The sequence below is a fragment of the Scyliorhinus canicula genome, chromosome 9, assembly GCF_902713615.1.
Source record: "Scyliorhinus canicula chromosome 9, sScyCan1.1, whole genome shotgun sequence".
Lineage (NCBI taxonomy): Eukaryota > Metazoa > Chordata > Chondrichthyes > Carcharhiniformes > Scyliorhinidae > Scyliorhinus > Scyliorhinus canicula.
Window position 1 is genome coordinate 131,672,652 of NC_052154.1, and position 26,097 is coordinate 131,698,748.

Below are 26,097 nucleotides of genomic sequence, written 5' to 3' on the forward strand. Positions count from 1 at the left end.
GATCAAAGTTGTCGGAGGAGGTTCTCGATCACGTGAAAATTCTGAGTAACCTGATGCATATCTGCAGCATATTGTGTACTTATTGCATATTTCCAGCCTTTCTGTTATTATGAATAGATATCTAATTATTTCAGTTAACAAAGAGCTTCGAGCTTAAACTCCTGAAGCATTTTCCTCTTGCTAAAGAAAGATATTTGTCCTCCCATTGGTGAGGGGGCGCTCTCCTACCTGAGTGCAGCAGTGCCTTGGCGTGGACGTGCGCGGAATGACGGGATACTGGAGGACTCATGTCGAAGAGATGGTGCGACGGAAAGGTGAGGTGAGCAGTGGACGCGTTGCTATCGCAACCAAAGTGCTCTTCATCTCCCAAATAACACGATAGAGTTTAAAGATTGGGGTTTGTAAGATGTTAGTCGAAGCCCCACTGACTGAGGAAATTGCTTTAATTTTAAGGAGTCGAAAGTTCGCCTCCTCAGCTCTATGTAAAACGAATTGCTTAAAATCCATTGGGGATTTCGTTTATTTTTAATGGAGACTCATTTAAAGCAGAATAACGTTTATTTCTCCCTCGGATATCGAAATCCTACCCCAAAGACACTGATTATTGTTGGGTCTAGTTCTGCAGGTATTAGCTAGCAGCCCTCTTGATATATTTGTGTGTGAGCTGAGATGGTGAGGTTTCCTCATACTGCTAGATGTCATAGTTGCACATCTATTTTGAATCCGACAATAAGACTTCTAATTTACATGAGAACCAGTGGCACTTATTAATAAGCTGAGGGAAAAAATCCATCTCAAGATTCCATGTTTGATTTGGACTTGCATTTTATCTCCCCAATAACCACAGTGAAAACACTACACCTGTATTAAAGAGGAAAATAGATTTGGGATTTATGCTCCAGATTGTTATCCAGCAACTGCTATTGGAACGTATGATAGAACTGTGCAGATATTAAATGAGATAATTGAGCTTCGTTGTGATATACCTATGTTGAATATTCAGTCTCTGGGCTTTCATGTGAAGGATGTTGACACAGCTGACAAGAAAGGAATCTGACGTGTATAAGTATATACCAGTGGTGGTGGCACACTGGCGCAGTGGTTAGCCCTGCTGCCTCACGGCACTGATGACCCAGATTCAATCCCAGCCCGGGTCACTGTCTGTATGGAGTTTGCACATTCTCCCCATGTCTGTGTGGGTCTCACCCCCACAAAAAGATGTGCAGAGTAGGTAAATTGCCCCTTAATTGTAAAAAGGAATAATTGAGTACTCTAAATTTATGAAATAAATAAATAAATATGCCCAGTTAAAATTGATATCTTTGGAGATGATAAAGGAGACAAAATTGAGAGGCTAAAGAGAGCTCCAAACCAGATTTTTTAAATTTGTGAAATAAAGTGAGTTTCAATCTTCTGCCGTTCTGAGGTGTTGTTTCATAAAGCAAGGTATTGAAGGGCAGGATACAGATTCGTGTGGTACAACAAACCATCTTCTCCTCTACATTCTTAATATGAACGTTGCAATTGAAAGGAAGTTACAATCAGAGATGAACTACCTAAAATGCAAAAAAAGCTAATTCAAAGAAAATTGCTGAGGATGTTTTTGGCATGCCATTGAAAGAAGTATAGGTATAATTTGCCTCAGTACTGACTTGGATGAGCAAAAGCTCAAGAAGGATGTAGAACATAGAACATAGAACAGTACAGCACAGAACAGGCCCTTCGGCCCTCGATGTTGTGCCGAGCAATGATCACCCTACTCAAACCCACGTATCCACCCTATACCCGTAACCCAACAACCCCCCCTTTAACCTTTTTAGGACACTACGGGCAATTTAGCATGGCCAATCCACCTAACCCGCACATCTTTAGACTGTGGGAGGAAACCGGAGCACCCGGAGGAAACCCACGCACACACGGGGAGGACGTGCAGACTCTGCACAGACAGTGACCCAGCCAGAAGAGTTCAGTAACATTTTTATGCCATATAGACTTGAATTGTTAAAACAGGCAGCGCAATTACAGGAATTACACAGCCAAACTTAGGCCATGTCTGAGAACATTTTGAGTTGAACAATATTAGGGGTTACATCTAATGATTAAAGATTCTGCCAATGTGCTAGCAGAGTGTGAACAATTTTGAGATAATAAATTTAAAAACATAAGTGCACTGGGTAAAATTAAAGTGTATTAGCTTAAATTATACATTTTCCCTTGAGTGTATTTGTACTAATTGATATTAAATGTTATTTTTTTACATCAGTATTATTAATTGTCTGTTTTTCTTTTCAGTGAAATCTGCTGCTGTTGTATCCTTTTGAATAAAATGTAGTGTGCCACCCAGTTTCAGGAGCTGACATCTTTCAGTCCAGCCCAGTTCAGCTCTCGAGGGCAGGAATTGTAATACAAAATGTACTCCACAATGTACCAACAGCAGTTAATATTTTGGGTTGGTGAGGGTGATTGAGGAGTCTGCTTGTGAGTGAATGAAGGAGAAGTTATTTTTCAGTGGGAATTTTTCTGTCTTCCACCATTTGTTTCTTGATTTCACACATTTTTAAGTAGTTCAAAAACATTTCTCCTCAGTTATTGCTAACTCTTGCATTTAAAAATTTGTTCTTTGTATGTGAGCCTCTCTGGTAAAGTTAGCATCCCTAATTGACCTTGAGTCAGTGATGGTGAACCACTGCATTTACAGTGCTATTAGGGAGGGAGATCTCCGATTTTGACCACTGGCTGTGAAGAAACAGTGACATAGTTCCAAGGCAGAGCAGGAGATACAAAAGTCTGAGAACACGCACTAACCGATTCAAAAACAGCTTCTTCCCCGCTGTTACCAGACTCCTAAACGACCCTCTTATGGACTGATCCGATCTCTTCACACATCTTCTCTACCGAGTAGTACTACACTCCAGCATGCTTCACCCGATGCCTGTGTCTATGTATTTACATTGTGTATTTTATGTTTGCCCTATTATGTATTTTCTTTTCATGTATGGAATGATCTGTCTGAGCTGCATGCAGAATAATACTTTTCACTGTACCTCGGTACATGTGACAATAAACAAATCCAATCCAGTGTGTGGCATGGAGGGGATCTTGCAGGTGGTGGTGTTCCCACGCGCCTGCTGCCTTGTTCCTCTAGGTGGTAGAGCTGGCAAGTTTGGAAGGTGGTGTTGAAGGGGCCTTGGTGAACCACTTCCGGTGGCGGCGATGCGCAATTGAGCCGCACATTCGGCGGCTCCCGCGAATAACGGACTTTGGGGCTCTTTTCAGGGCCCCCAACGGAGCTGAGGCGGCGTATCCCAACGGGGGAAGAGCCCAGGAGTCGACCCCATGGTCCGGACCAGGAGTGGGGCAGCGAGAAAACCGTCGGAAATAGCTAGGAAAAATCGGGGGCAGAAAAACAAAATGACGGCCGGCGAAGGCTTCGAGGAGCTGAGGAAGTGGGTCCAGGAGCAGCAGACGATTCTGCTGCGCTGCTTCCAGGAGCTGAAGTTGGAGCTGCTGGGGTCCATCAAGGTAACCAACAGGGAACTGATGGAGACCCAGACAGCCCAGGGGGCTGCGATCCGGGAGCTGCAGCAGCAGGCCTCCAAAAGGGAGGACGAGGTCGTGGCCGTGGCGGGGAAGGTGGAGATGCACGAGGCGCTCCATAAAAGATGGCAGGAGCGGTTCGAGGAGCTGGACAACCGGTCGAGGAGGAAGAATTTGCGGATCCTGGGCCTCACGGAGGGGCTGGAGGGGTCGGACCTAGCGGCCTATGTGGTGATGATGCTGAACTCGCTGATGGGGGCTGGGTCCTTCCAGGGGCCCCTGGAGTTGGAGGGGGCCCACAGAATTCTGGCTAGGAGGCCCAAGCCGAAGGAGCCGCCGCGGGCGGTGTCGGTGAGGTTCCACCGGTTCATGGATCATGAGTGTGTGCTCCGGTGGGCCAAGAAGGAGCGGAGCAGCAAATGGGAGAACACGGAGGTGCGGATCTTCCAAGACTGGAGTGCGGAGGTGGCGAGACGGAGGGCCGGGTTTAACCGGACGAAGGCGGTGCTACACAGACGGAGGGTGAAGTTTGGAATGTTGCAGCCGGCGCGTCTGTGGGTCACCTATAAGGATCGGCACCATTATTTTAAGTCCCCGGAGGAGGCGCGGGCCTTTGTGCAAGCCGAGAAGCTGGACTCAAACTGAGGGTCCCCCTGATGGGGGATGCTGTATAATACTGTATTTGTATTTGCTTGGTTTAGTGTAAGATGTGGGGTGGCTTTAGGGTGGGTGGGGTGATGTCGTACGGTTTTTTCTTTATGGGTTTTTAAGCAGGGGTGAGGTGGAGGGGTTCGGGCAGAGGGGTAAACGGGGAGTTCGGGGAGCTGGTGGGGGGGACTGACAATGGGTGTGGCCCTGGAGGAGGTGAGGCCCGGCAGGGCGAAAGCACGGGCTTTCTGCGGGGTTCCCGCGCTGTGAGAGGGTGGGGGCGTGTTTTCTTTTCCGGCGCAGGAGCGGGGGGAGGGTGGACTCGTTGACGGGCACAATGGAGGTGGGGCAGGCCCACGTTGGGAGGAGCTGAAAGTAGGGCGGGAGTCGCCGGGGTCAGCAGAAGTTAGCTGGCTCACGGGAGTGCTGAAGTTGGAGCTGCTGGGGTCCATCAAGGTAACCAACAAGGTAACCAACAGAGCGCGGCTAGGAGGGGTCCTAGCCTGGGGGGGGGGGGGGGGGGGGGGGGGGGTACCGGGTTGCTGCTGAAACGGTCAGGAAGGAGCTGGAGGACGCAGGGGGTGCTGGAGGGGGGAGGTGCCGCCGTGGGAAACTGGAAGAGCGTGGGACGCTGGCCGGGGGTGGGCAAGGGAGGGGGTATGGCTAACCGGCAGGGGAAGGGGGCAGGGAGCCCTCGGATCCGGCTGATAACCTGGAATGTGAGGGGGCTGAATGGGCCGGTCAAGAGGGCCCGAGTAGTTGCGCACCTGAAGGGGCTGAAGGCGGATGTGGCCATGCTCCAGGAGACACACCTGAGAGTGGTGGACCAGGTCCGGCTGAGAAAGGGGTGGGTGGGCCAGGTATTCCACTCAGGGCTGGACGAGAAGAGGAAGGGGGTGGCGATCCTGTGGGGAAGAAGGTGTCGTTTGAGGCGTTGAAGGTGGTGGCTGACAGTGGCGGGAGGTACGTGATGGTGAGTGGCAAGCTGCAGGGGGAGCAGGTAGTGTTGGTGAATGTTTATGCCCCAAATTGGGACGACGCGGGGTTCATGCGGCGTATGCTGGGCCGCATTCCGAACCTGGAGGTGGGGGGCCTGATCATGGGGGGAGACTTTAACACTGTGCTGGATCCCCCATTGGATCGATCCAAGTCCCGGACGGGTAGGAGGTCGGCGGCGGCTAAGGTGCTGAGGGGATTTATGGACCAGATGGGGTGGGGTGGACACTTGGAGGCTTGCGAGGCCTAGGGCCAGGGAATACTCGTTTTTCTCCCATGTACATAAGGCCTACGCGAGGATTGACTTTTTTGTCCTGAGCAGGGGGCTGGTGTCGAGGGTGGAGGAAGTGGAATACTCCGCCATTGCCATTTCGGATCATGCCCCACACTGGATGGACCTCGGGCTGGGGGAAGAGAGGGACCAACGTCCGCTCTGGCGCATGGAGGTGGGGCTGCTGGCAGAGGAGGAGGTGGCCGGGAGGGTCCGGGGGTGTATCGAGAGGTACCTCGAGGCCAATGATAACGGGGAGGTTCGAGTAGGGACGGTCTGGGAGGCATTGAAGGCGGTGATGAGGGAGGAATTGATCTCCATCCGAACCCATAGGGTGAGGGGGGAACAGAGGGAGAGACTGATAGGGGAGATGGTGCAGGTGGATAGGAGATATGCGGAGGCCCCAGAGGAGGGATTGCTGGGGGAGAGGCGTAGCCTTCAGGCCAGATTTGACCTACTGACGACCAGAAAGGCGGAAGCTCAGTGGAGGAAAGCACAGGGGGCGGTGTATGAACACGGGTAGAATGCGAGCAGGATGTTGGCGCACCAGCTCCGGAAGCGAGACGCGGCCAGGGAGATTGGGGGAGTGATGGATAGAGCTGGGAAGGTGGTGCGGAGGGGGATAGATGTCAATGGGGTCTTCAGGGACTTCTATGGGGAATTGTACCGGTCTGAACCCCCGGTGGAAGGGGGTGGAATGGGGCGCTTCTTGGACAAGCTGCGATTCCCGAGGGTGGAAGAGGAGCAGGTGGAGGGACTAGGGGCGCCGATCGAGCTGGAGGAGGTGGTCAAAGGGATAGGGAGCATGCAGTCGGGGAAGGCGCCGGGGCCGGATGGGTTTCCGGCGGAATTCTATAAAAAGTATTTGGACCTGTTGGGCCCCCTGTTGGTCCGGACCTTTAACGAGGCAAGGGAGGGGGGGCTCTGCCCCCAACTATGTCACGGGCGCTGATTTCCTTGATCCTGAAGCGGGACAAGGACCCTCTGCAGTGTGGATCATATAGGCCGATTTCGCTGCTGAACGCCGATGCAAAGCTGCTGGCAAAGATCCTGGCCACTAGAATAGAGGATTGTGTGCCTGGGGTCATTCATGAGGACCAGACGGGGTTTGTGAAGGGAAGGCAGCTGAACACAAACGTTCGAAGGCTCCTCAACGTCATTATGCTGCCGGCTGTGGAAGGGGAGGCGGAGATAGTGGTGGTATTAGATGCAGAGAAGGCCTTCGATAGGGTTGAGTGGGAGTATTTGTGGGAGGTGTTGGAGAGGTTTGGGTTTGGGGAGGGGTTTATCCGGTGGGTGAGGCTGCTCTACGAGGCCCCCGATGGCGAGTGTAGCCACAAATAGGAGGAGGTCGGAGTACTTTCGGCTGTACCGGGGGACGAGGCAGGGGTGCCCCCTGTCCCCCTTGCTCTTCGCGTTGGCGATTGAGCCCCTGGCCATGGCATTGAGGGATTCAGGGAACTGGAGGGGCCTGGTGCGGGGTGGGGAGGAGCACCGAGTGTTGCTGTACGCGGACGACCTGTTGCTGTATGTGGCGGACCCGGTGGGGGGGATGCCGGAGGTGATGAGGATTCTTAGGGAATTCGGGGGTTTCTCGGGGTATAAGTTGAACCTGGGCAAGAGTGAGGTGTTTGTGGTGCATCCGGTGGATCAAGAGATGGGGATTGGTAGGCTCCCATTGAAGCAGGCAGGGAAGAGCTTCAGGTACCATGGGGTCCAGGTGGCGGGGAGCTGGGGGGCCCTGCACAAGCTCAACCTCACAAGGTTGGTGGAGCAGATGGAGGAGGAGTTTAAGAGGTGGGATATGTTACCGCTGTCACTGGCGGGGAGGGTGCAGTCCGTTAAGATGACGGTGCTCCCGAGGTTTTTGTTCCTGTTCCAGTGCCTCCCCATCCTTATACCGAAGGCCCTTTTTAGGAGGGTCAACAGGAGTATCATGGGATTTGTGTGGGCGCATGGGACTCCGAGGGTTCGAAGAGTGTTCCTGGAACGAGGCAGGGATTGGGGGGGGGGGCTGGCGTTGCCCAACCTCTGTGGGTACTATTGGGCTGCCAACGCAGCGATGGTGCGTAAGTGGGTAATGGACGAGGATGGGGCAGCATGGAAGAGGATGGAGGCGGCGTCTTGTGTGGGCACGAGCTTGGAGGCGCTAGTAACGGCGCCGTTGCCGCTCCCTCCAACGAGGTATACCACAAGCTCAGTGGTGGCGGCTACCCTCAATATTTGGGGGCAATGGAGACGGCACAGGGGAGAAATGGGGGGCTCGATGGAGGCCCCGATACGGGGGGAACCATCGGTTTGTCCCAGGGAGCATTGATGGCGGATTTCTGGGCTGGCACAGGGCAGGGGTTAGGAGGTTGAGGGACCTGTTTGTGGAGGGGAGGTTCGCGAGTTTGGGGGAGTTAGAGGGGAAGTTTGGGCTCCCCCCGGGGAACATGTTTCGGTACATAGAACATAGAACATAGAACAGTACAGCACAGAACAGGCCCTTCGGCCCTCAATGTTGTGCCGAGCCATGATCACCCCACTTAAACCCACGTAACCCGCATACCCGTAACCCAACAATCCCCCCATTAACCTTACACTACGGGCAATTTAGCATGGCCAATCCACCTAACCCGCACATCTTTGGACTGTGGGAGGAAACCGGAGCACCCGGAGGAAACCCACGCACACACGGGGAGGACGTGCAGACTCCGCACAGACAGTGACCCAGCCGGGAATCGAACCTGGGACCCTGGAGCTGTGAAGCATTGATGCTAACCACCATGCTACCGTGAGGCCCCATGCAGGTTAGGGCGTTTGCCAGGCGGCAGATGGAGGGGTTCCCCTTGTTGCCCCCACGGGGGGTACGGGGCAGGGTGCTCTCGGGGGTGTGGGTCGGAGGAGGGAGGATTTCGGATATATACCGGGTAATGCAGGAGGTAGACGAGGCCTCGGTGGAGGAACTGAAGGGTAAATGGGAAGAGGAGCTGGGTGAGGAGATTGAGGAGGGGACATGGGCGGATGCCCTGGAGAGAGTGAATTCCTCCTCTTCCTGTGCGAGGCTTAGCCTCATACAGTTCAAGGTGCTGCATAGGGCCCACATGACTGGGTCGAGGATGAACAGGTTTTTCGGGGGAGAGGACAGGTGTGCTAGGTGCTCGGGGAGTCCAGCGAACCGCGCCCATATGTTTTGGGCGTGCCCAGCATTGGGGGAGTTTTGGAAGGGGGTAGCAAGGATGGTGTCGAGGGTGGTGGGATCCAGGGTCGAACCAGGCTGGGGACTTGCAATTTTTGGGGTTGCAGTGGAGCCGGGAGTGCAGGAGGCGATAGAGGCCGGTGTTCTGGCCTCCACGTCCCTAGTAGCCCGGCGGAGGATCTTGCTCCAATGGAAGGATGCGAGGCCCCCAAGCGTGGAGGCCTGGATCTCTGATACGGCGGGGTTCATTAAATTGGAGAGGGTGAAATTTGCCCTGAGGGGATCAGTACAAGGGTTTTTCAGGCGGTGGCAGCCTTTTCTGGACTTCCTGGCGGAACAGTAGGGAAATAGGCCGACAGCAGCAGCAACCCGGTAGGGGGGAGGGAGGGGGGGGGTAAGGATTGGGGGGAGGGAGAACTGTGCACATGGGTTTGTGGAGGGTGATATCTCTTTCCCTTTCGTTGTCTGGGTGCTCTTTTGTTTTTTTTGTTTTTGGTTTTGTTCTTTCCTTTTGTTTGAAGTTGCTCTTGAAGCTGGGGGGGTACTGTTCATGGGGTGTTACCGCGGGTGGTTGTTAATAGAGTTAAGATGTTTATATTTTGTATTTTGTAAAAATTTCAATAAAAATTATTTTAAAACAAAAAGAGGGAGCCTTGGTGGGTTGCTGGAGTGAATCTTGTGGATGGTACGTACTGCTGTCACTGAGCCAATGATGAAGGGAGTTAAAGTTTAAGGTAGTAGATGGGGTATCGATTAAGTGGATGCTTTGTCCTGGACGACGCGAGTTTCTTGAGTTGGAGCTGCACTCATCGAGGCAAGTGGTGAATATTACATCACAATCATGACTTGTGTCTTGTCAATGGTGGACAGGCTTTGCAGAATCAGGAGGTGAGTTAATCACTACAGAATTCCCAACCTCTGAGCCTGCTCTTGTAGCCATATTATTTATATGGCTGGTCCAGTTTTTGGCTAACAATGACCTACCCCCAGGATGTTGATGGTGGAGTATTCAGCTAAGGTTATTCTGTCCGCCAACATTTTTCTCAAATATTATTTTTCCTTTGTGAGATGAGGCGGCATGTTGCACAATGGTTAGCACTGGGACTGCAACGCTGAGAATCAGGTTCGAATCCCGGCCCTGGGTCACTGTCCGTGTGGAGTTTGCACATTCTCCCCGTGTCTGCGTGGGTTTCGCCCCCCACAACCCAAAGATGTACTGGTTCGGTGGATTGGCCATGCTAAATTTCCCCTTAATTTGGGGGAAAAAAAAGAATTGGGTAAATTAAAAAAAAAAAATTTCTTTGTGAGCTACCTCGGTTTGATTCTTCTCAAAAATAATTTTTTTGCACATTCTTTTTGTTACTTAACTATTCTGCTGTCTGCCTGTTTGAAATTTGGGAACAGCCTTGAGACATTTACTTAAAAAGAGCTATCCATGTTATTGATCTATTATGGTGAGTGGCTGCATAGTGATTAACTATGGAGATTCAAGTCCGTAGGTGCGTAGAGGGGTACTTGGAAGCTAATGACAATGGGGAGGTGCAGGTGGGGGTGGACTGGGAAGCGTTGAAGGCGGTGGTCAGAGAGGAGCGGATTTCTATTAGGGCACACAGGGAGAGGGGGGAGAAAAATGAAAGGGAGAGATTGGTGGGATAAATGGTAAGGGTGGACAGGAGGTACGCGGAGGTCCCGGAAGAGGGGCTTTTGAGGAAGCGTCGTAGTCTCCAAGCGGAGTTCGACATATTGACCACCCGGAAGGCGGAGGCGCAGTGGAGGAGGGCGCAGGGGGCGGTATATGAGTACGTGGAGAAGGCAAGTCGGATGCTGACCCACCAACTCCGGAAGTGGGAGGCAGCAAGAGAGATAGGGGGAATTAGAGATGTAGGAGGGAACCTGGTGCAGAGTGCAAGGGGCATTAACGGGGTGTTCAGGTCCTTTTATGAGGAGCGTACCGGTCGGTGCCCCCTGGGGAGGAGGGTGGGATGGACCGCTTCTTGGACAAGCTGGAGTTCCCGAGAGTGGGGGAGGAGCGGGCGGAGGGTCTGGGGGCCCCAATCGAGTTGGAGGACCTGATCAAGGCGTTGGGGAGTATGCAGTCAGGGAAGGCACCGGGGCCTGACAGGTTCCCGGTGGAATTTTACAAGAAGTTCTCAGACCTGCTCGACCCGCTGCTAGTGCGGATCCTGAATTAGGCAAGGGAGGGGGGGGCTTTTCCCCTGACGATGTCCAGAGCATTAATTTCTTTGATCTTGAAGTGGGATAAGGACCCCCTCCAGTGTGGATCTTACAAGCAGATCTCGCTCCTCAATGTGGACGCGAAGCTGCTGGCCAAGATACTGGCCAGGAGGGTGGAGGATGTGGTCCCGCGGGTCATTCACGAGGACCAAACGGGTTTTGTGAAGGGGAGGTAGCTGAATGTCAATGTGCGGCGGCTTCTTAACGTCATAATGATGTCGGCGGTGGACGGGGAGGCAGAAATAGTGGCACCGATGGATGCGGAGAAAGCTTTTGACAGGATGGAGTGGAGCTACCAGTGGGAGGTGTTGAGGAGATTTGGGTTTGGTGAGGGATTCATTAGGTGGGTGAGGCTGTTGTATAGTGCTCCGGTGGCGAGCGTCGTGACGAATGGGAGGAGGTCGGAGGACTTTCGGCTGTCCCGGGGGACGACGCAGGGGTGCCCCTTGTCTCCCCTGCACTTCGCATTGGCGATTGAACCCCGGGCCATGGCACTGAGGGAATTGAGGAACTGGAGGGGGATCGTGCGGGGGGGAGGAGGGGGGGGGGGGGGGGGGTGCACCGGCTGTCGCTGTACGCGGACGATTTACTGCTGTACATTGCGGATCCGGCGGGGGGGTTGCCAGAGGTGATGAGGATTCTGGGGGAGTTCGGAGACTTCTCTGGCTATAAGCTTAATGTGGGGAAGAGTGAGCTGTTTGTGGTGCATATGGGGGACCAGGAGAAAGAGATAGGGGAGCTCCCGCTGAAAAGGGCAGAGAGGTGCTTCAGGTACCTGGGAGTAGTCTAGATAGCCAGAAGCTGGGGGGCCCTGCATAGGTTAAACTTCACGAGGCTGGTGGAGCAGATGGAGGAGGAGTTCAAGAAGTGGGATGTGTTGCCACTTTCCCTAGCGGGCAGGGTCCAGTTGGTTAAGATGACGGTGCTCCCGAGGTTTTTGTTTCTCTTCCAGTGTTTACCCATTATGATTCCGAAGGCTTTCTTTAGGAGGGTTAACAGGAGCATTACGGGGTTCGTGTGGACGCAGAAGACCCCGAGGGTGAGGAGGGTATTCTTGGAGAGAGGCAGGGAGGTGGATGGATTGGCGCTGCCCAACCTGTGTGGGTATTACTGGGTGGCAAACGTGGCAATGATTCGTAGGTGGGTGATGGAGGGGGAGGGAGCCGCATGGAAGAGGATGGAGGCGGCGTCCTGTGTGGACACTAGTTTAGAGGCGCTGGTGAAGCTGCCTCTCCCCCCGGCAAGGTACTCTTCGAGTCCGGTAGTGGTGGCTACCCTCAAAATCTGGGGGCAGTGGAGGAGGCACGGGGGAGGTGAAGGCCTCGGTTTGGCCCCCGAAACGGGGAAACCACCGGTTTGTACCAGGGATGACAGATGGAGGGTTTTTGAGTTGGCACAGGGCAGGTATCAGGCGGATGGGGGAACCTCTTCCTAGACGGGAAGTTTGCGACCTTAGAGGAGTTGGAGGGGAAGTGGGGTCTACCCCCAGGGAATTCTTTTAGGTACATGCAGGTTAGGGCGTTTGTTAGACGGCAGGTAGCGGAGTTTCCACTATTGCCGCCAAGGGGGGTTCAGGACAGGGTGCTCTCGGGGGCGTGGGTCGGCGAGGGTAGGATATCTGCAATTTATCAGGTGATGCAGGAGGGGGAGGGGGCCTCGGTGGAGGAGCTCAAAGTGAAGTGGGAGGAGGAGTTGGGGAGGAGATTGAAGAGGGGACGTGGGCAGATGCCCTGGGGAAGGTGAATTCCTCCTCTTGCGCACGGCTTAGTCTAATTCAGCTAAAGGTGCTGCATAGGGCACATATGACTGGGACTAGGCCGAGCTGGTTCTTTGGGGGGGAGGACAGGTGTGGCAGGTGTTCGGGGAGCCCAGCGAATCACACCCACATGTTCTGGGCATGTCCGGCGTTGGAGGGTTTCTGGAAGGGGGTGGCAGGGACCTTGTCCAGGGTGGTTGGCTCCAGGGTGGAACCGGGCTGGGGGCTCGCTATTTTTGGGGTAGCATCGGAGCCGGGAGTGCAGGAGGCGAGAGAGGCAGGCATTCTGGCCTTTGCGTCCCTAGTAGCCTGGGTATGGGTTCGTTATGGGGGTTTGTTCTTATGGTTCTGTGTTTATTACTCTTGTTGTTAATTTATTGTCTTGTATTGCGGGGGGGGAGAGGTTTTTGTTTTTCTCTTTTTATTGTTGGGATAAAATTTGTTGTTGGAAAATTTGAATAAAAATTATTTAAAATTGGGGAAAAAAAACCTATGGAGATTCAAACTCAATCCTGTCTATTTTGTGATGCACTTTCCAGCAGTGCGAGTTGGAATTGTGATTTTTGCCTCCCAAAACAAGAAAACTGAGATCAGTTGTATCAGAATGCTTGCAACTGAGTTGATAACTTTTAAATAAGCACAGACCTGGACCTACCTGTTGCATGTGCTACGTACACTAGAAGATGTACTAAATCAAGTCACCTCTCAAAATTATTTTTTTGAATTTGGTATTAAATATTAAGTAGGATATCTTTTTAATACTCCTCAGTAGGTTGATTGAGCAATCTCTCCTCTCGGCATCAGCATTTCTATTATAAATCTCATTTTCTGGAATGAGGAATTGAATTCTCGAGTCTTTTAAACTCGAGAGGTAAGTATGAGATTTTGACTTCCGGTGGCGGCCATGATCTGATTGGTTGCACACGAGGTGGCTCTTGCCTGGAGATGTTGGTTTTAGTCCTTTGGATTTTGACAGATGAAGTGTGAGGAGAGTGGAAGGTGTTTAGTTTTCCCCGGATTGGAATGTTTACAGGTTATCAAACCCAGTTAAAGTGATGAAAGCCCAGGCCCAAGAGTTGGAGGTGACCCGTGGCGCAGTAGAAGCTGGGAAGATGGCGGAGGGGGAAGGGTTGTCGTCAACGGTGAAGCTGCCGACGTAGCAACTGATGAACTTCATTAAGGAGGAATTTCAGCAGCAATGTAAGGAGTTGCAAGGGGACTGGTTGAGTGCGAGGGGGCAGTGGCACCTCTGCGTGGGACCTTGGATCAGGTGGAGAAGCGCCTGGAGGTGCAAGGGGAAATGATCCAAGAGGTAGAAAAGGTGGTGTCCGATCAGAGCGACCAGATTGTGTCGCTGGAGGTGAAGATGGCGATCCTGGAGGATGTCTGTAAGGTGCTGCATGTGAGGGTGGATGATCAAGCGATTTGGCCTCGGTGGCAAAACCTTCGTACTGTGGGCCTGCCGGAGAGCGTGGAGGGAACGAGTGCCACAGGCTATGTCGTGAGGATGTTCGCAAAGTTGGTGGAGGAGAAGGTGTTCGACAAGGCTCCGGAGTGGACAGGGCCCACAGTCATTGAAACAGAAGCCGAGAGCAGGGGAGCCGCCGCGGGCGGTGATTGTGCGTATGCATAAGTTCCAGGACAAAGGAAAGATCCTGAGGTGGGCCAGGCTGAGTTGGGAATGCAGCTGGGAAGGAAAGCGTGTTTGGCTATATCAAGACATTGGAGCCGATCTGGCCATGAGACGGGGTGGGGTTGAAATAAGGTGAATGCAGCATTGTATCGGAGCAAGGTTCGGTTTGGGATGCTGTACCTGGTCAAACTTTGGTTAACCTTTGAGGGCTGAGAGTATTATTTTGTGATGCTGGAGGAGGCGATGGACTTTGTCCAGAAGCATGGGTTGGGAGAGGGCTGAGTGAGGGATTTTTGGTACCACTTACATTTCAAATTTTTTGAGAAATTTGTATTTCGCACATTCACTTATTCTTTTGTATTTTGTGCACCTTGTTGTGGCTTTTGTGCCTTTTTGCACCCTTTGTACCCTCTATTGGTTATGTGCGGTTATGGTTGTGTTTATGCTGGTTCTTGGTGGTAATTGATTCCTTATTGTACGGGGGTGGTTTGGGGTGATTCATTTTTCTTTGTTAATGGTGAGCACAGACCATGGGGGGAGTGGTCGAGGGGTGGATTGCAGAGGTGGCGGTGGAGGTTCAATGGGGGGGATGGGTAGGTTGGAAGGTGTAGGTGGGGCCCTTTGTTTGGCAGGAGTCACCACTTTAGCAGGGGATGCGAGTGAACGGAAGCAGGGTGGAGGTGGGGGCTGCGGTGGTTGACTAGAATGGGTTGGGGAGGGGAGGGGTTGGGAAGAGGAGGGGGTAGTTGGGGACGGGGTGTTGGGAGGGAGGGAGCGTTAGCAACACAAGTGGCATGGTGGATAAGCTTGGGTGAGGACCGAGGGGGCAGCCATTCTGGGGGATCCGAGCTGGGTGATGATGGGGTTTTTAGTATAGAGGGGAAGCAGAAACCCCCGATTAGGATTGTAACATGGAATGCACATGGATTAAATGGGCCAGTCAAGTGATCCTGGGTGTTTTCACACTTAGAGATTGAAGGTGGAAGTGAATTTCCTGCAAGAGATGCATTTACGGGTGAAAGATCAGGGGCGAAATTCTCCCCCCCCCACGACGGGTGGGAGAATAGCGGGAGGGCCTTCCCGACTTTTTTGACGCCCTCCCGCTATTCTCCCACCCCCCCGCCGAAATCCCGACACGAATCGCTGCCGCCGTTTTTTTACGGCCGGCAGCGATTCACAGCTGTTAGAAGGGCCGAAGTCCCAGCCCTTTACGACCTTTTTACGAATGGCAAACACACCTGGTCCTGCCATTCGTAAAAACGTCGTGACCACCTGGAAAAAAAATAACCATGGCACCGATTGGCACGGCAGTACCACGGCCGTGCCAAGGGTGCCATGGGCCCGCGATCGGTGCCCACCGATCGCGGGCAGCGGGCCCGATGCCCGCGCACTATTTGTCCTTCCGCCGCCCCGCAGTATCAATACGCGGGGCGGCTGAGGGGCAACCCGGACCGCGCATGCGCGGGTTTCGCGCAAAACGCGATGACGTCACCCGCGCATGCGCGGGTGGAGTCTTCCCACCTGCGCATGCGCGGCTGACGTCATATGACGCGTCAGCCGGCGCTAAGTCCGACAAGCGGGCTTAACGATTTTCGTTAAGCCCGACTTGTCGGGGCCTCCGACGTCGGGCTGCTAGCCCCGACGGGGGACCAGAATCCCGGGCGGGTTTTACGGCAGTTTGACGATTTCTCCCGTTTTGGGAGAATTTCGCCCCAGATGTGGTTAAGGAAGAGCTGGGTAGACTTCCGGTGGCGGCCATGAGTGAGTGATTGCACATTTGGCAGCTCCCGTTCGTGGTGGTTTCAGTCCTTTTCCCCAGATGCCGGCAGATGCTTTGAAGGAAAAGGGTGCAGGGGTGGTGGAGGAAGACTGTACTCCACCGGTGAATGGATTTGTGAACCAGAAGTGGGCTTAGAAGAAAAGAGCTGCAAGAGCAAGAAACCTTGCGGAGAGCAAGGGGTCGGCCCTACCAGCCCAATGGTCTACAGAGCACTTGGTGGACTTACTGAGCAAAAAGTTCATCAGCAGAGGAGGGAGGCTCTGGAGGGCATGGCGAAGTGGTAGACCCGCTGAGAGTGGGGATCGACCATGTGGAGCTGAAGTTGGAGACCCAGAGCCAGGCGAACCAGAAGGTGGAGGAGGCAGTGGGGGAGCACGAGGAGCAGCTTACCTCGTTGGTAGCTGAGAATGGAATGATGAGGAGACCCAGAAGCGGCTTAAGGAGAAGGTGGAGGATTTGGAGAACGGCTCCCGAAGGGATCGAAGGAGCGGACACAGGTTCTTATGTAGCCAAAATGCAGGAGAAGTTGTTTGGGGAGGGAGCCTTTGACAGGCTCCGCAAGGTTGATCGGATGCACAGGGTGCTGATGAGGAAGCCGCATTCGAACGAGCCACCGTGGGCGATGTGGTGATGGCCATTCTTGCCAGCCAGGTACACCACCAGTCCGGTGGTGATGGCAACCCTGTGGGTGTGGGGACAGTGGCAGCAGCACTTGAGGCTGGAGGGTGCCTCGGTTTGGGCGCCGATTTTCGGGAATCACCCGCGGGAATACGTTCCAGTACTTACAGGTGTGGGACTCTGAGGAAGCAGGTGCCATCCTTTCCCAACCTGCCGACCCCGGGGTTGCAGGACAATGTGGTGTTGCAAACAGGGGTTGGTGAGGGTAGGGTTTTGGAGATCTACCAGGAATTAATGGACTGGGAGGGCGCGTCGATAGGAGAAGTTAAGTGGGAGGAAGAGCTGGCAGCGTGTAGAAGGCTGGGTTATGGCAGGTATGGACTTTGCGTGGAAGGAGCTGCTCTCATTCCCTCAGTTGCCAGAATATACATTGCTAGAGATGTTGGTGCTCCCAGATGTGTGGGGGAAAGGAAGGATTGGGGAGGTTGGGAAGGAATGGGTCAGCTCTGGTAAAAGGAATCACGTGGAAGTGGGAGGAAGTGTTGGGGGTGGAGATGAAGTGGAGAATTAGGAGTGAAATAATGTGTCGAGTTAACTCAACCTCCTCCTGTGCGAGGATGAGAATCATACAATTTGAGATGGTGCATTGGGTTCTTATGACTTAGACCCGGATGAATGGGTTCTTCCTGGGAATTGAATTGAGAATATCTATGAGAGGGGTGGGAGGGGGCCGGCTAATCATTTCCATCCATATGTTTTTGGGTGTACAAAGCTGGACAGATTTTGGAAAGTGGTGTTTGAGAGTCTGCCAGGGATTGTGGGGGTCAAGGTCATGCTAGACCCTATTGTCGCGGATTTTGGGGGTTCAGAGGTGCCGGGGCTGCAAGAGTGGAGGGGAGCCAAATTTGTGACCTTTGCTTCTCTGATTGCTCAGCAACGGATGCTGTTGAACGGGAGGTCTCCAGCAGGAGATTGCAGCGCGTAGGTTAGTGGAGATAAAGTTTGCCCTTTCGGGGGTCGGAGGGTGGGTTCTACGTGCGGTGGAGGTTGTTTCTGTCCATGTTTGAGGAACTGTTTGTCGCTGGTGGTGTTGGGGGGGGGAGTAAAAGGGAAAATATTCAACAAACTGTATCTGTCATGTTTACTTTTGCATCATGTTCTTGTGTTGGAATGTGTTTTGCAATAAATATATATTTTTTTAAAGTATGAGATTTTATCTCTGCCAACTTAATTAGAAAGACATAAAAGACATTAGAAAATAAAACATTTTCAGTGACTGGTGGGGTTCATCTCTTTTCCTGCATTGAATAAAGGCTGCATTTGTGGTGCTTACAGTAGTTTGTCATTTTTAGTAGGTTCAGTTGCCATGTTTTACCAATTTTCTTAATGCATTTTTGCTTTATGTACTACAGTCGCAAAGCCAGTTTTATTGCTCATATCTATCTCATTGGTGGTGGTAGGCTGCCTTCTTGAACTACTGCTGTCTATGTGGTGAAGGCACTCCTACAATGCTATGAAGTAAGGGAGCTCCAGGACTTTGACCTAGAGATCTTTAAAATCCAGCAAATTCAAAACATAGACTGACAGTGGAACAGAGGTAGAGTTTATGCTGGAATCATGGTTTTACCTGATTTCTGACTTTTGCCTTTTGCCGATAAAAAGGCAACAGAAGTCCAAAGACGTCAATAATTGAATTCTGCGGTGGGTGGTTTTATTGCTATGTGCTGTAAAATCATAAATAATTTTCTGCAGTCCCATTTATGATTTCAGTGCTTTGAATGCGAAGCAGTTGCCATAAAACACATAAATTAGTTGGGAAAAATGGACTTCTGATTTAAAAATTAGACTTTTGTTATCCAGTTTATTGCTTTATAATTTCCAGATGCCAGGTCAGAAATTCTAGGTGAAAGCTCAGGACGCTTGATCCTCTAAAATTGTCTAATATGATAATAATCATAGTTTTCATTGCAGCAATATTCCTTAACCAGATCACAACAGCTTTCATCCATTCCTCTACAGATTGTTTATTATTTCAACGTGTTTTATTATTCATTTTATTTTCTTGCTACTTTGCTAATGGTTATCTACAAAAGTAAGTTTTACATTTGCAACAATTTTGTTATAGCTATTTATAATTATGATATTTAAAACATTGAGTCAAGGGATTATTTTCTTTTCATGTTTTAGGTCAGGTGTTCAGTTTCCCAGATGGTAACCTGGCCTTGGATCTGATCCTTCTAATTCTCATGGTAATTCTGGAAGTGATAAGGCTATATCTTGGTAAGATTTGCTTTAAATTATGTTGTATCACTCAATTGATGCTCTGTAGCATAGTGGTATTGTCGCTGGACGAGTAATCCAGAGATCCAGGATAATGATCTGGGGACCGAATCTCACAACGGCAGGTGATGGAATTTAAACTGGAATTAAAAGTCTAATGATGAACATGAAACCATTATTGATTGTCATAAAAACCCATCAAGTTCACTAATGTCCTTTAGGGAAGGAAATCCTTACCTGGTCTGCCCTCCATGTGACTCCAGATCTACAGCAATGTGGTTGACTCTTAAATGCCCTTTGAAATGTCTTAGCAAGCCACTCCGTTGTATTCAACCGCTATGAAAACACAATAAAAGGAATGAAACCGGACGGACCACCCAACGTTGAACCAGGCACCAGAAATGACAATGGCAAGCTCAGCCTTGCCGACCCATCAAAGTTCGCCTTACTAACATCTGGGGGCTCAGCCAAAGTCGGGAGAGCTGTCTCACAGACGAGTTAAGCAACAACCTGACACAGTCATACTCACAGAATCATAACTTACAGACAATGTCTCAGGCACCACCATCACCATTCCTGGGTATGTCCTGCCGGTGAGACCAGCAGAGGTGGCAGCACGTTGGTACACAGTTATGAGGGAGTTGCCCTGGAAGTCCTCAATATCCACTCTGGACTGCAGGAATTCTTATGGTTTCAGGTTACATGGGCAAGAAAATCTGCTGATTTTTTAAATTTTTACTTTTTTATAATATTTCCAATTAAGGGGCAAAAAAAATGTCCCAATCCTGGCACATATTTGGGTTGTGGGAGTGAGACCCCCGCAGACACGGGGAGAATGTGCAAACTCCACATGCAAAGTGACCTGGTGCTAGGATCGAACCCAGGTCCTCAGTGCCGTGAGGCAGCACTGCTAACCACTGCGCTACCATGCTGCCCTGAAACCAGCTGCTGATTACCACGTACTGGCCGCCATCAGCTGATGAACCAGTACTCCTCCATGTTGAACAGCACTTGGAGGAAGCACTGAGGGTGGCAAGGGCGCAGAATATGCTCTGGGTGGGGGACTTCAATGTCCATCAGCAAGAGTGGCTTGGTACTTCCACCACAGACTGAGCTGGTTGGGTCCTAAAGGACATTGCTGTTAGACTGGGACTGCAGCAGGTGGTGAGGGAACCAACAAGAGGAAAAAACATACTTGACCCCATCCTCACCTATCTGCCTGTTGCAAATGCATCTGTCCATGACAGTATCGGTAGAAGTGACCACCATGCAGTCCATGTGGAGACACAGTCCCATCTTCAGATTGAAGATACCCTCCATCATGTTGTGTGACACTACCACTGAGCTAAATGGGATAGACTTCGAATGGATCTAGCAACTCAAGACTGGGCATCCATGAGGCCATCAGCAGCAGCAGAAATGTATTCAACCAGCATCTACGACCTCGTGAACCAACATAACCCCTACTCTACCATTAGAGTATATTAGAGAAAATGGAGGAAATGGTTTTGGGTCCCTCTGACCTCAGTGGTCCCTTTGTCCCTTTGGTCCCCTAAATTTGAAAATAAAAGGCTGCAACCTTGAAAAGAAAAAGGTGTGATTCCTATTTTTTTTGAGGGTTGGGTGTGATTCCGAGTTTTTTGGCCATGAGTGTGTTTTTGGGGTCTTTTGGGGGTGTGTGCGTTTCTGGGTTTGTTGAGGGTAGGGGTGGAGAGAGTGCAGAAGAGGTTTGCAAGAATGTTGCCAAGGCTAGAAAAGTACTGCTATGAGGAGAGATTGGATAGGTTGGGGTTATTTTTCTTGGAACAAAGATGGCTGAGGGGTGACTTAATTGTACAATCCTATTAGGGGAAGAGATAGTGGATGGAATAAAATTATTTCCCTTTGTGGAAAATTCTAGAACCAGGGGACATAATTCAAGATAAGTGGCAGGAGGTGTAGAGGGGACATGAGGAATAACGTTTTTAGCAGAGGCTGGTGGGAGTCTGGAATTCGCTGCCCAAGTTGGTGGTGGAAGCAGAGACCCTAAACTCTTTTTAAAAGAACCTGAACTTAAGTGCTGTAGGCTACAGGGTTATGGACCCGCTACAGAAAGGTGAGATTAGAAAGGGCACCTGGGAGTCCTCGGGCTGGCATTGACAAGATAGGTCGAATGGCCTCCTTCAATGCTGTAACTTTTCTATGGTTCTACTCCAGCAGGCAACATTTGATAGTGACCAGGAGTAGGAATATTTTTCTTTACCAACTCATCTGTGCAGAGGCAAATTGTGCTCCAAATGTCAAGTCAGCTAAGTTGGCACAGACATAACTTGAACCTGAGACCTTCTGGTCTATACAGATCAGTGCTACAGTAGACTATGAGTGCGATTTAATGGGAAACCATTTTGAGTGTGTTTAGCGGGGTGTTACTCGGTGCCTGCAGCGCCAAGAACGACCCACTGTCAAACAGGACTTTGGGTTTTTTCCTGGCCTTGGCAAGGAATATTAGCAATGCCTTAATTTCCTGCACTGACCACCTCAGCTCATCAATACAATAAGCGATCGGGGTGCCATTTTTAAATGCCTGCCAGTGGCAGTGCCAAGGTATCAGGCTGGTAGTGCCAAGTTGCCCGGACAGTAGCAGGAGTGCCAGGGTATTGCCCTGCCCAGAGCCCAATCCATCTTGCCACCTCCGATGTCCTGGAGAGGCGCCCCCCCCCCCCCCCCCCCCCCCCCCCGGTGCCGTTACACCTGGATCATGTTTTTGTGGACCAGTGCTAAATGGCACCACAGCGAGGTCTCCCAGACATGGGCGTTCAATCCCAGGCCTTGGGAGACTCTGGCAACGGCATATTTAAATGCTCACTTAAATATGCTAATCTGATCCTGCCATCTTGCGAGATCTCGTTAGATCTCGTGAGGCATCCCAATCGTCCTAAATCTCACAGAGGTCACTTGCGAGAATTAGCGGTCTCGTCATGTCCCTAGTCAGGCGCGACGAGGCTGTTCGATTGGGCCCCTCATGTATGCTTCGGGTACTGCATGCAATAAAATTGTTTGTGTGTGTGACATTGAATGTAATGGGTCTCCAGAGTCAAGACGTTAACGCTGTGTCCTTTTCCTAGGTTTTAAAGGTAACCTGACTGAAGAGGCACTTCCAATTGTTACTAGTCTGGTCCTGACAATTGGAAGTCTGTTGCTTTGCCTGTACTTCTTGTTCTGGCAGACCTATGTGCTGAAAGCAGATGTAATAATCAATGCAATCCTCCTGGTAACCTATGGATTGGAGGGGATATTGGACATAATTGCTGTTTCAAATTTTGCCAGGTAATTTGATCAATTTGCTTTGGATCTAATTTGAAGTCCTGAAATCGGTGACATAGATAGCTATTAACTGTCACCTTTTTCCCGCAAGGACACGCCATTTAGGAGTTTAATATACGTGTTGGATCCTCTAACTGGCTCAGTTAGTAAACACACTGTATAATTGAGCCATACAGATCAGGTTCAATCCTCTCAGGGAGGTAGTGGTATTGTTGCTGGACAAGTAATCCAGAGACCCAGAGTCATGCTCTGAGGACCCGGGTTTGAATCCCACCATGGCAGATGTGAAATTTGCATTAATCAAAAATATGGAACTAAAAGTCTAAAGGTGACCATGAAACCATTGCTGATTGTCGTAAAAACTTATGTAGTTCACTAATGTTCTTTAGGAAAAAGAATCTGTCATCTTTACTTTGTCTGGTCTCTATGTGACTCCAGATCCACAGCAATGTGCTTGATTCTTAATGCCCTCAGGGATGGGAAATAAATACTGGCCCAGCCAGCGATGCCCATGAACACATTTCATAGAAATCCATTTTAGTAAGCATCCTATGGGTGTTAGAGTTGACATCAAACAGGGTTTGGTGGAACTGTACATGTGGCTTAATATCCTGCAAACAATTTTGAAATGCAGTTTTTTCATGCTTTGGGTATCGTGATGTAAGGATCCTCATGTTAATCTCTGTTTGTCCCTTGTTTATTCCCTTTATTTTCTTTTGTTTTGGTTTTATCACTTTTGTAACTGGATAAAAATTTGCCTCCTCCTTTAAGATGGACTTCAACTTTAATTACAATAAAACAAACCTCCAGCATGCTGTGCTGTTGCTCTGACATCAATAACACATCTTGATGGACTTGGCTGTCGACCAATAGACAGTATCAGATTGTTGGGCCTTATTAATGGATCGTGCTGATTGGTCAGGTTTTGCCCTGTAATGTTCCTTACTCTGTGGGACTGTTTTTTTGCTTTCAGTTTTGTTTTGAACTCAGAACTAAAGGAGGGTCTTTTGAATTTCTCTCTCCCCAAAAAGGGTAAATCTCACTCAATCACCCCAGTTCGAGGCTCTGTTTTCTCCTCAGCCAAGCTGGTGGACATTCCAGTGAGACTGAACACCAAGTAAGAATAAGATCCAAACTGAGAGCTGGGTTTGAGAGGAGACAAGGAATCTTAAGAATCCAATCCAGCCACCAAGCTGAAAGCAGGGTCAGTTGTTCACAAAACCCTTCTTGCAGTCTCGTGTGGAGACTTCTGTTCTTTCCTTGAAAAGGCTATTGGTCATTCTGGTGGAATTAGAAACGAGTCAGAATTAAACAGACCTGAAGCAAATCCTTCGAGTGAAGGCCTAGGTTAATAAGAGTAAAGTGACTCCCCAAAGGAAATCTGGGGATTCGGACGGAATATTTCAGCCAGAAGATCCTCATTAGCCATCCAACCAGTGGTTCTCAATCACACCACATCCTGGAAGAACAGGTCAGCTGAAAAAACAACTTCAACATCCGAAGCAAGGGCACTCATCTTCCATCTCACATTAATCCTCTTTTATTTTCCCGCTTCCCCTCCCTCTGCATGTGTATGCCTTGTCTGTGTTTAGGGTGGGGGTGGGGGGGGGGGGGTGGTAGATTAGTTGGCTGTTATTCTAGTATAATTATTACATGTCTTATTTGTATTATTGTTATAAATGTTGTGTTTCGCTGACAAATCTGGTGCCTGTAAGTCATTGGTCAAATATCTCAGAAACTTCATACGAATTATTGGTTAATTCAGTTGTGATGCTGGGCGGCACAGTGGCACAATGGTTAGCACTGCTGCCTCACAGCGCTCAGGACGTGGGATCGATCCCGGTCCCGGTTCACTTTCAATTTGGAGTTTGCACATTCTCCCTGTGTCTGTATGGGTCTCACCCCCACAACCAAGAGATGTGCAGGCTAGGTGGATTGGCCATGCTAAATTGCCCCTGAAATGGGGAAAAAAAAATAATTGGCTACTCTTAATTTATTTTTAAAAATTAACTTGTGGGGCTGAAATTGACCGTGCCCAGGGTGCTGTATCAGTGGTCAATAGAAAACTTCCATTTTGAGCACTCTATTTCAGGTATAGAATTGTTAGATGAAAAATACCATCAAAACAGTTTCATACACAATCCAAGGTTGCAAATAGAATAGTTCAATGCAATACTTCCAAGTTGTGTATAGAATGGTAAGATGCAGAGCAAATCTTCCTGATTAATCCATGAAACACTTCTAGGTTGACTTTTAGATGGGTTAGATACAAAATTAAACCTCAATTCGAGCCCAGAAATGAGCTTCAGCCTCAGAAGCAAGCATCCCATCCTTTAAATATTTCTGTTTCTCTGTTGGCCTCTTGAAGTGAAAGTATTAATTTGTACTGAGTTAGGTGTAGTTGGGTGTTTCTGGACAAATGTTACCAGGACTTGGATTGTGACCCAAACTCATTTTGCACAGAATCCTAATAGGCACTCGACACTGGAGAAACCTATTCTTCATTGACTGAGTTAAAACTCAATCACAGAGTGTAAACTGTTTAGTCTGACCCACTGATTCACACTGTCCTCAATTAGCCGATCCTTGCCTTGGCTGAGCTACAAGATGATTATCTACAGGAGTCAGCAGAAATCAGCAAATAAAACATTGATTAGATTTTGAAATGAAACTATTGAAGTAGGGCAGTGTTATAAACTATTATTTCAGTGCTAGAATGTGGAATTGAATCTAGCTCAGATACATACAGTGGCTTTCACATAATAAAATCTTATTTCTGTGTAATGTCTTCACTTTAAGTAAGCTGGAAGTATTCTTCAGTGTCTTGAACTCGACTCTCTTTTTCAGTCTGATATTGGTAGTGCTATCCAAAGACAGATATATTATAGTATATCTTATCTTATATTTTGCTCAGGTTCTACATATGACGTGACTGGAATGATGCATCATTTGCTTGGGCCATCAAGCTCCTTCTGGAGTTATTTGCAGTTTGTGTCTATAGGATCAAAATAGGATCAAAACTACATTTTAAAATGTACTTTTTATTTTTGTGGGGGACTTTTGTGGAAGTTTTTTCTTTGTATTTCTTGACCTCTGTTTTATATGATACCTGCAGCCTGAAGGATCCATTGGTTGCCCTTATGTTGCTGGTTTTGCTCCCTGCAGTCCATCATTAAGATATGCCAGACACTATCATGTCCGCAATATTGCTCACATTGGGAGCTGGGCTGCTCCGGTGGAGTGGGAGTTGAACCTGCATCCGTTCAAGCATTGGGCTCTGCAGTGAATGATGTAATTGAGCTGGCAATTCATTGAAAAGATTTGAGCACATGATTATTTTTAATTTCAGTCCTGTTAGAGGGAAATGGAATTTCCTGAAGAGACTAAGTTCCAAGGATGCTTCAGATCATGAGTTGTAGCAGTTTTATAATATTTGTATCACAATAAAAGCATTTATATTGAACACAAATCTGGCTTAAATTCTGGTTGTTCTCTAGTAAGGTGTGGTGTTTGGTGTGATGACCATTGTAATGATGTACACAGAATATCTAGTTTGACTAGAAAGATGATTTATTAACAAACACGTGGAAAGATAACAAACAAACTATAATACAGACGATGGCTACGAAATGAATTCAGTGAATTCTCCTGGAGATACTCTTTTTTTTTAATAATAATTTTTATTGAAGTTTTTACAAAATATAAACATCATAACTCTATTATAAACGTACACCCGCGGTAACACCCTGTAAACAGTGCCCCCCAGCTGCAAGAGCAACTTCAAACAAAGGAAAAAAAAACCCCAAAAAAAACAAAACAGAAACCAAAGACAGAGAAAAGAGAAAAAGAAAAAAGAACA

General features: G+C 49.6%; 1 protein-coding gene across 2 annotated transcripts; it reads left to right on the plus strand.

Moving 5' to 3' along the window:
* Nucleotides 1-236: 236 nt before the first annotated feature.
* Nucleotides 237-25,707, plus strand: LOC119971698 (transmembrane protein 80-like). Of its 2 annotated transcripts, XM_038807603.1 has the most exons (6): nt 238-314; nt 2,293-2,309; nt 18,654-18,747; nt 18,843-18,935; nt 22,040-22,241; nt 25,153-25,707. In XM_038807603.1, exons 1-6 carry the CDS (start codon nt 266-268, stop codon nt 25,163-25,165), a joined length of 468 nt encoding a protein of 155 aa, XP_038663531.1. In that variant the 5' UTR covers nt 238-265; the 3' UTR covers nt 25,166-25,707. The 2 variants fall into 2 exon arrangements, with proteins under 2 accessions (XP_038663532.1, XP_038663531.1); XM_038807604.1 differs by lacking the exon at nt 25,153-25,707 and having other exon boundaries at nt 237-314; nt 22,040-22,245.
* The last annotated feature ends 390 nt before the right edge of the window (nt 25,708-26,097 follow it).

Coding starts and splice junctions, on each gene's coding strand:
- LOC119971698 (XM_038807603.1), top strand. CDS start 266: ATGACGGGATACTGGAGGACTCATGTCGAAGAGATGGTGCGACGGAAA. Junction 18,748..18,842: donor GCTAATGGTTATCTACAAAA/GTAAGTTTTACA, acceptor TTCATGTTTTAG/GTCAGGTGTTCAGTTTCCCA. Junction 18,936..22,039: donor AGTGATAAGGCTATATCTTG/GTAAGATTTGCT, acceptor TCCTTTTCCTAG/GTTTTAAAGGTAACCTGACT.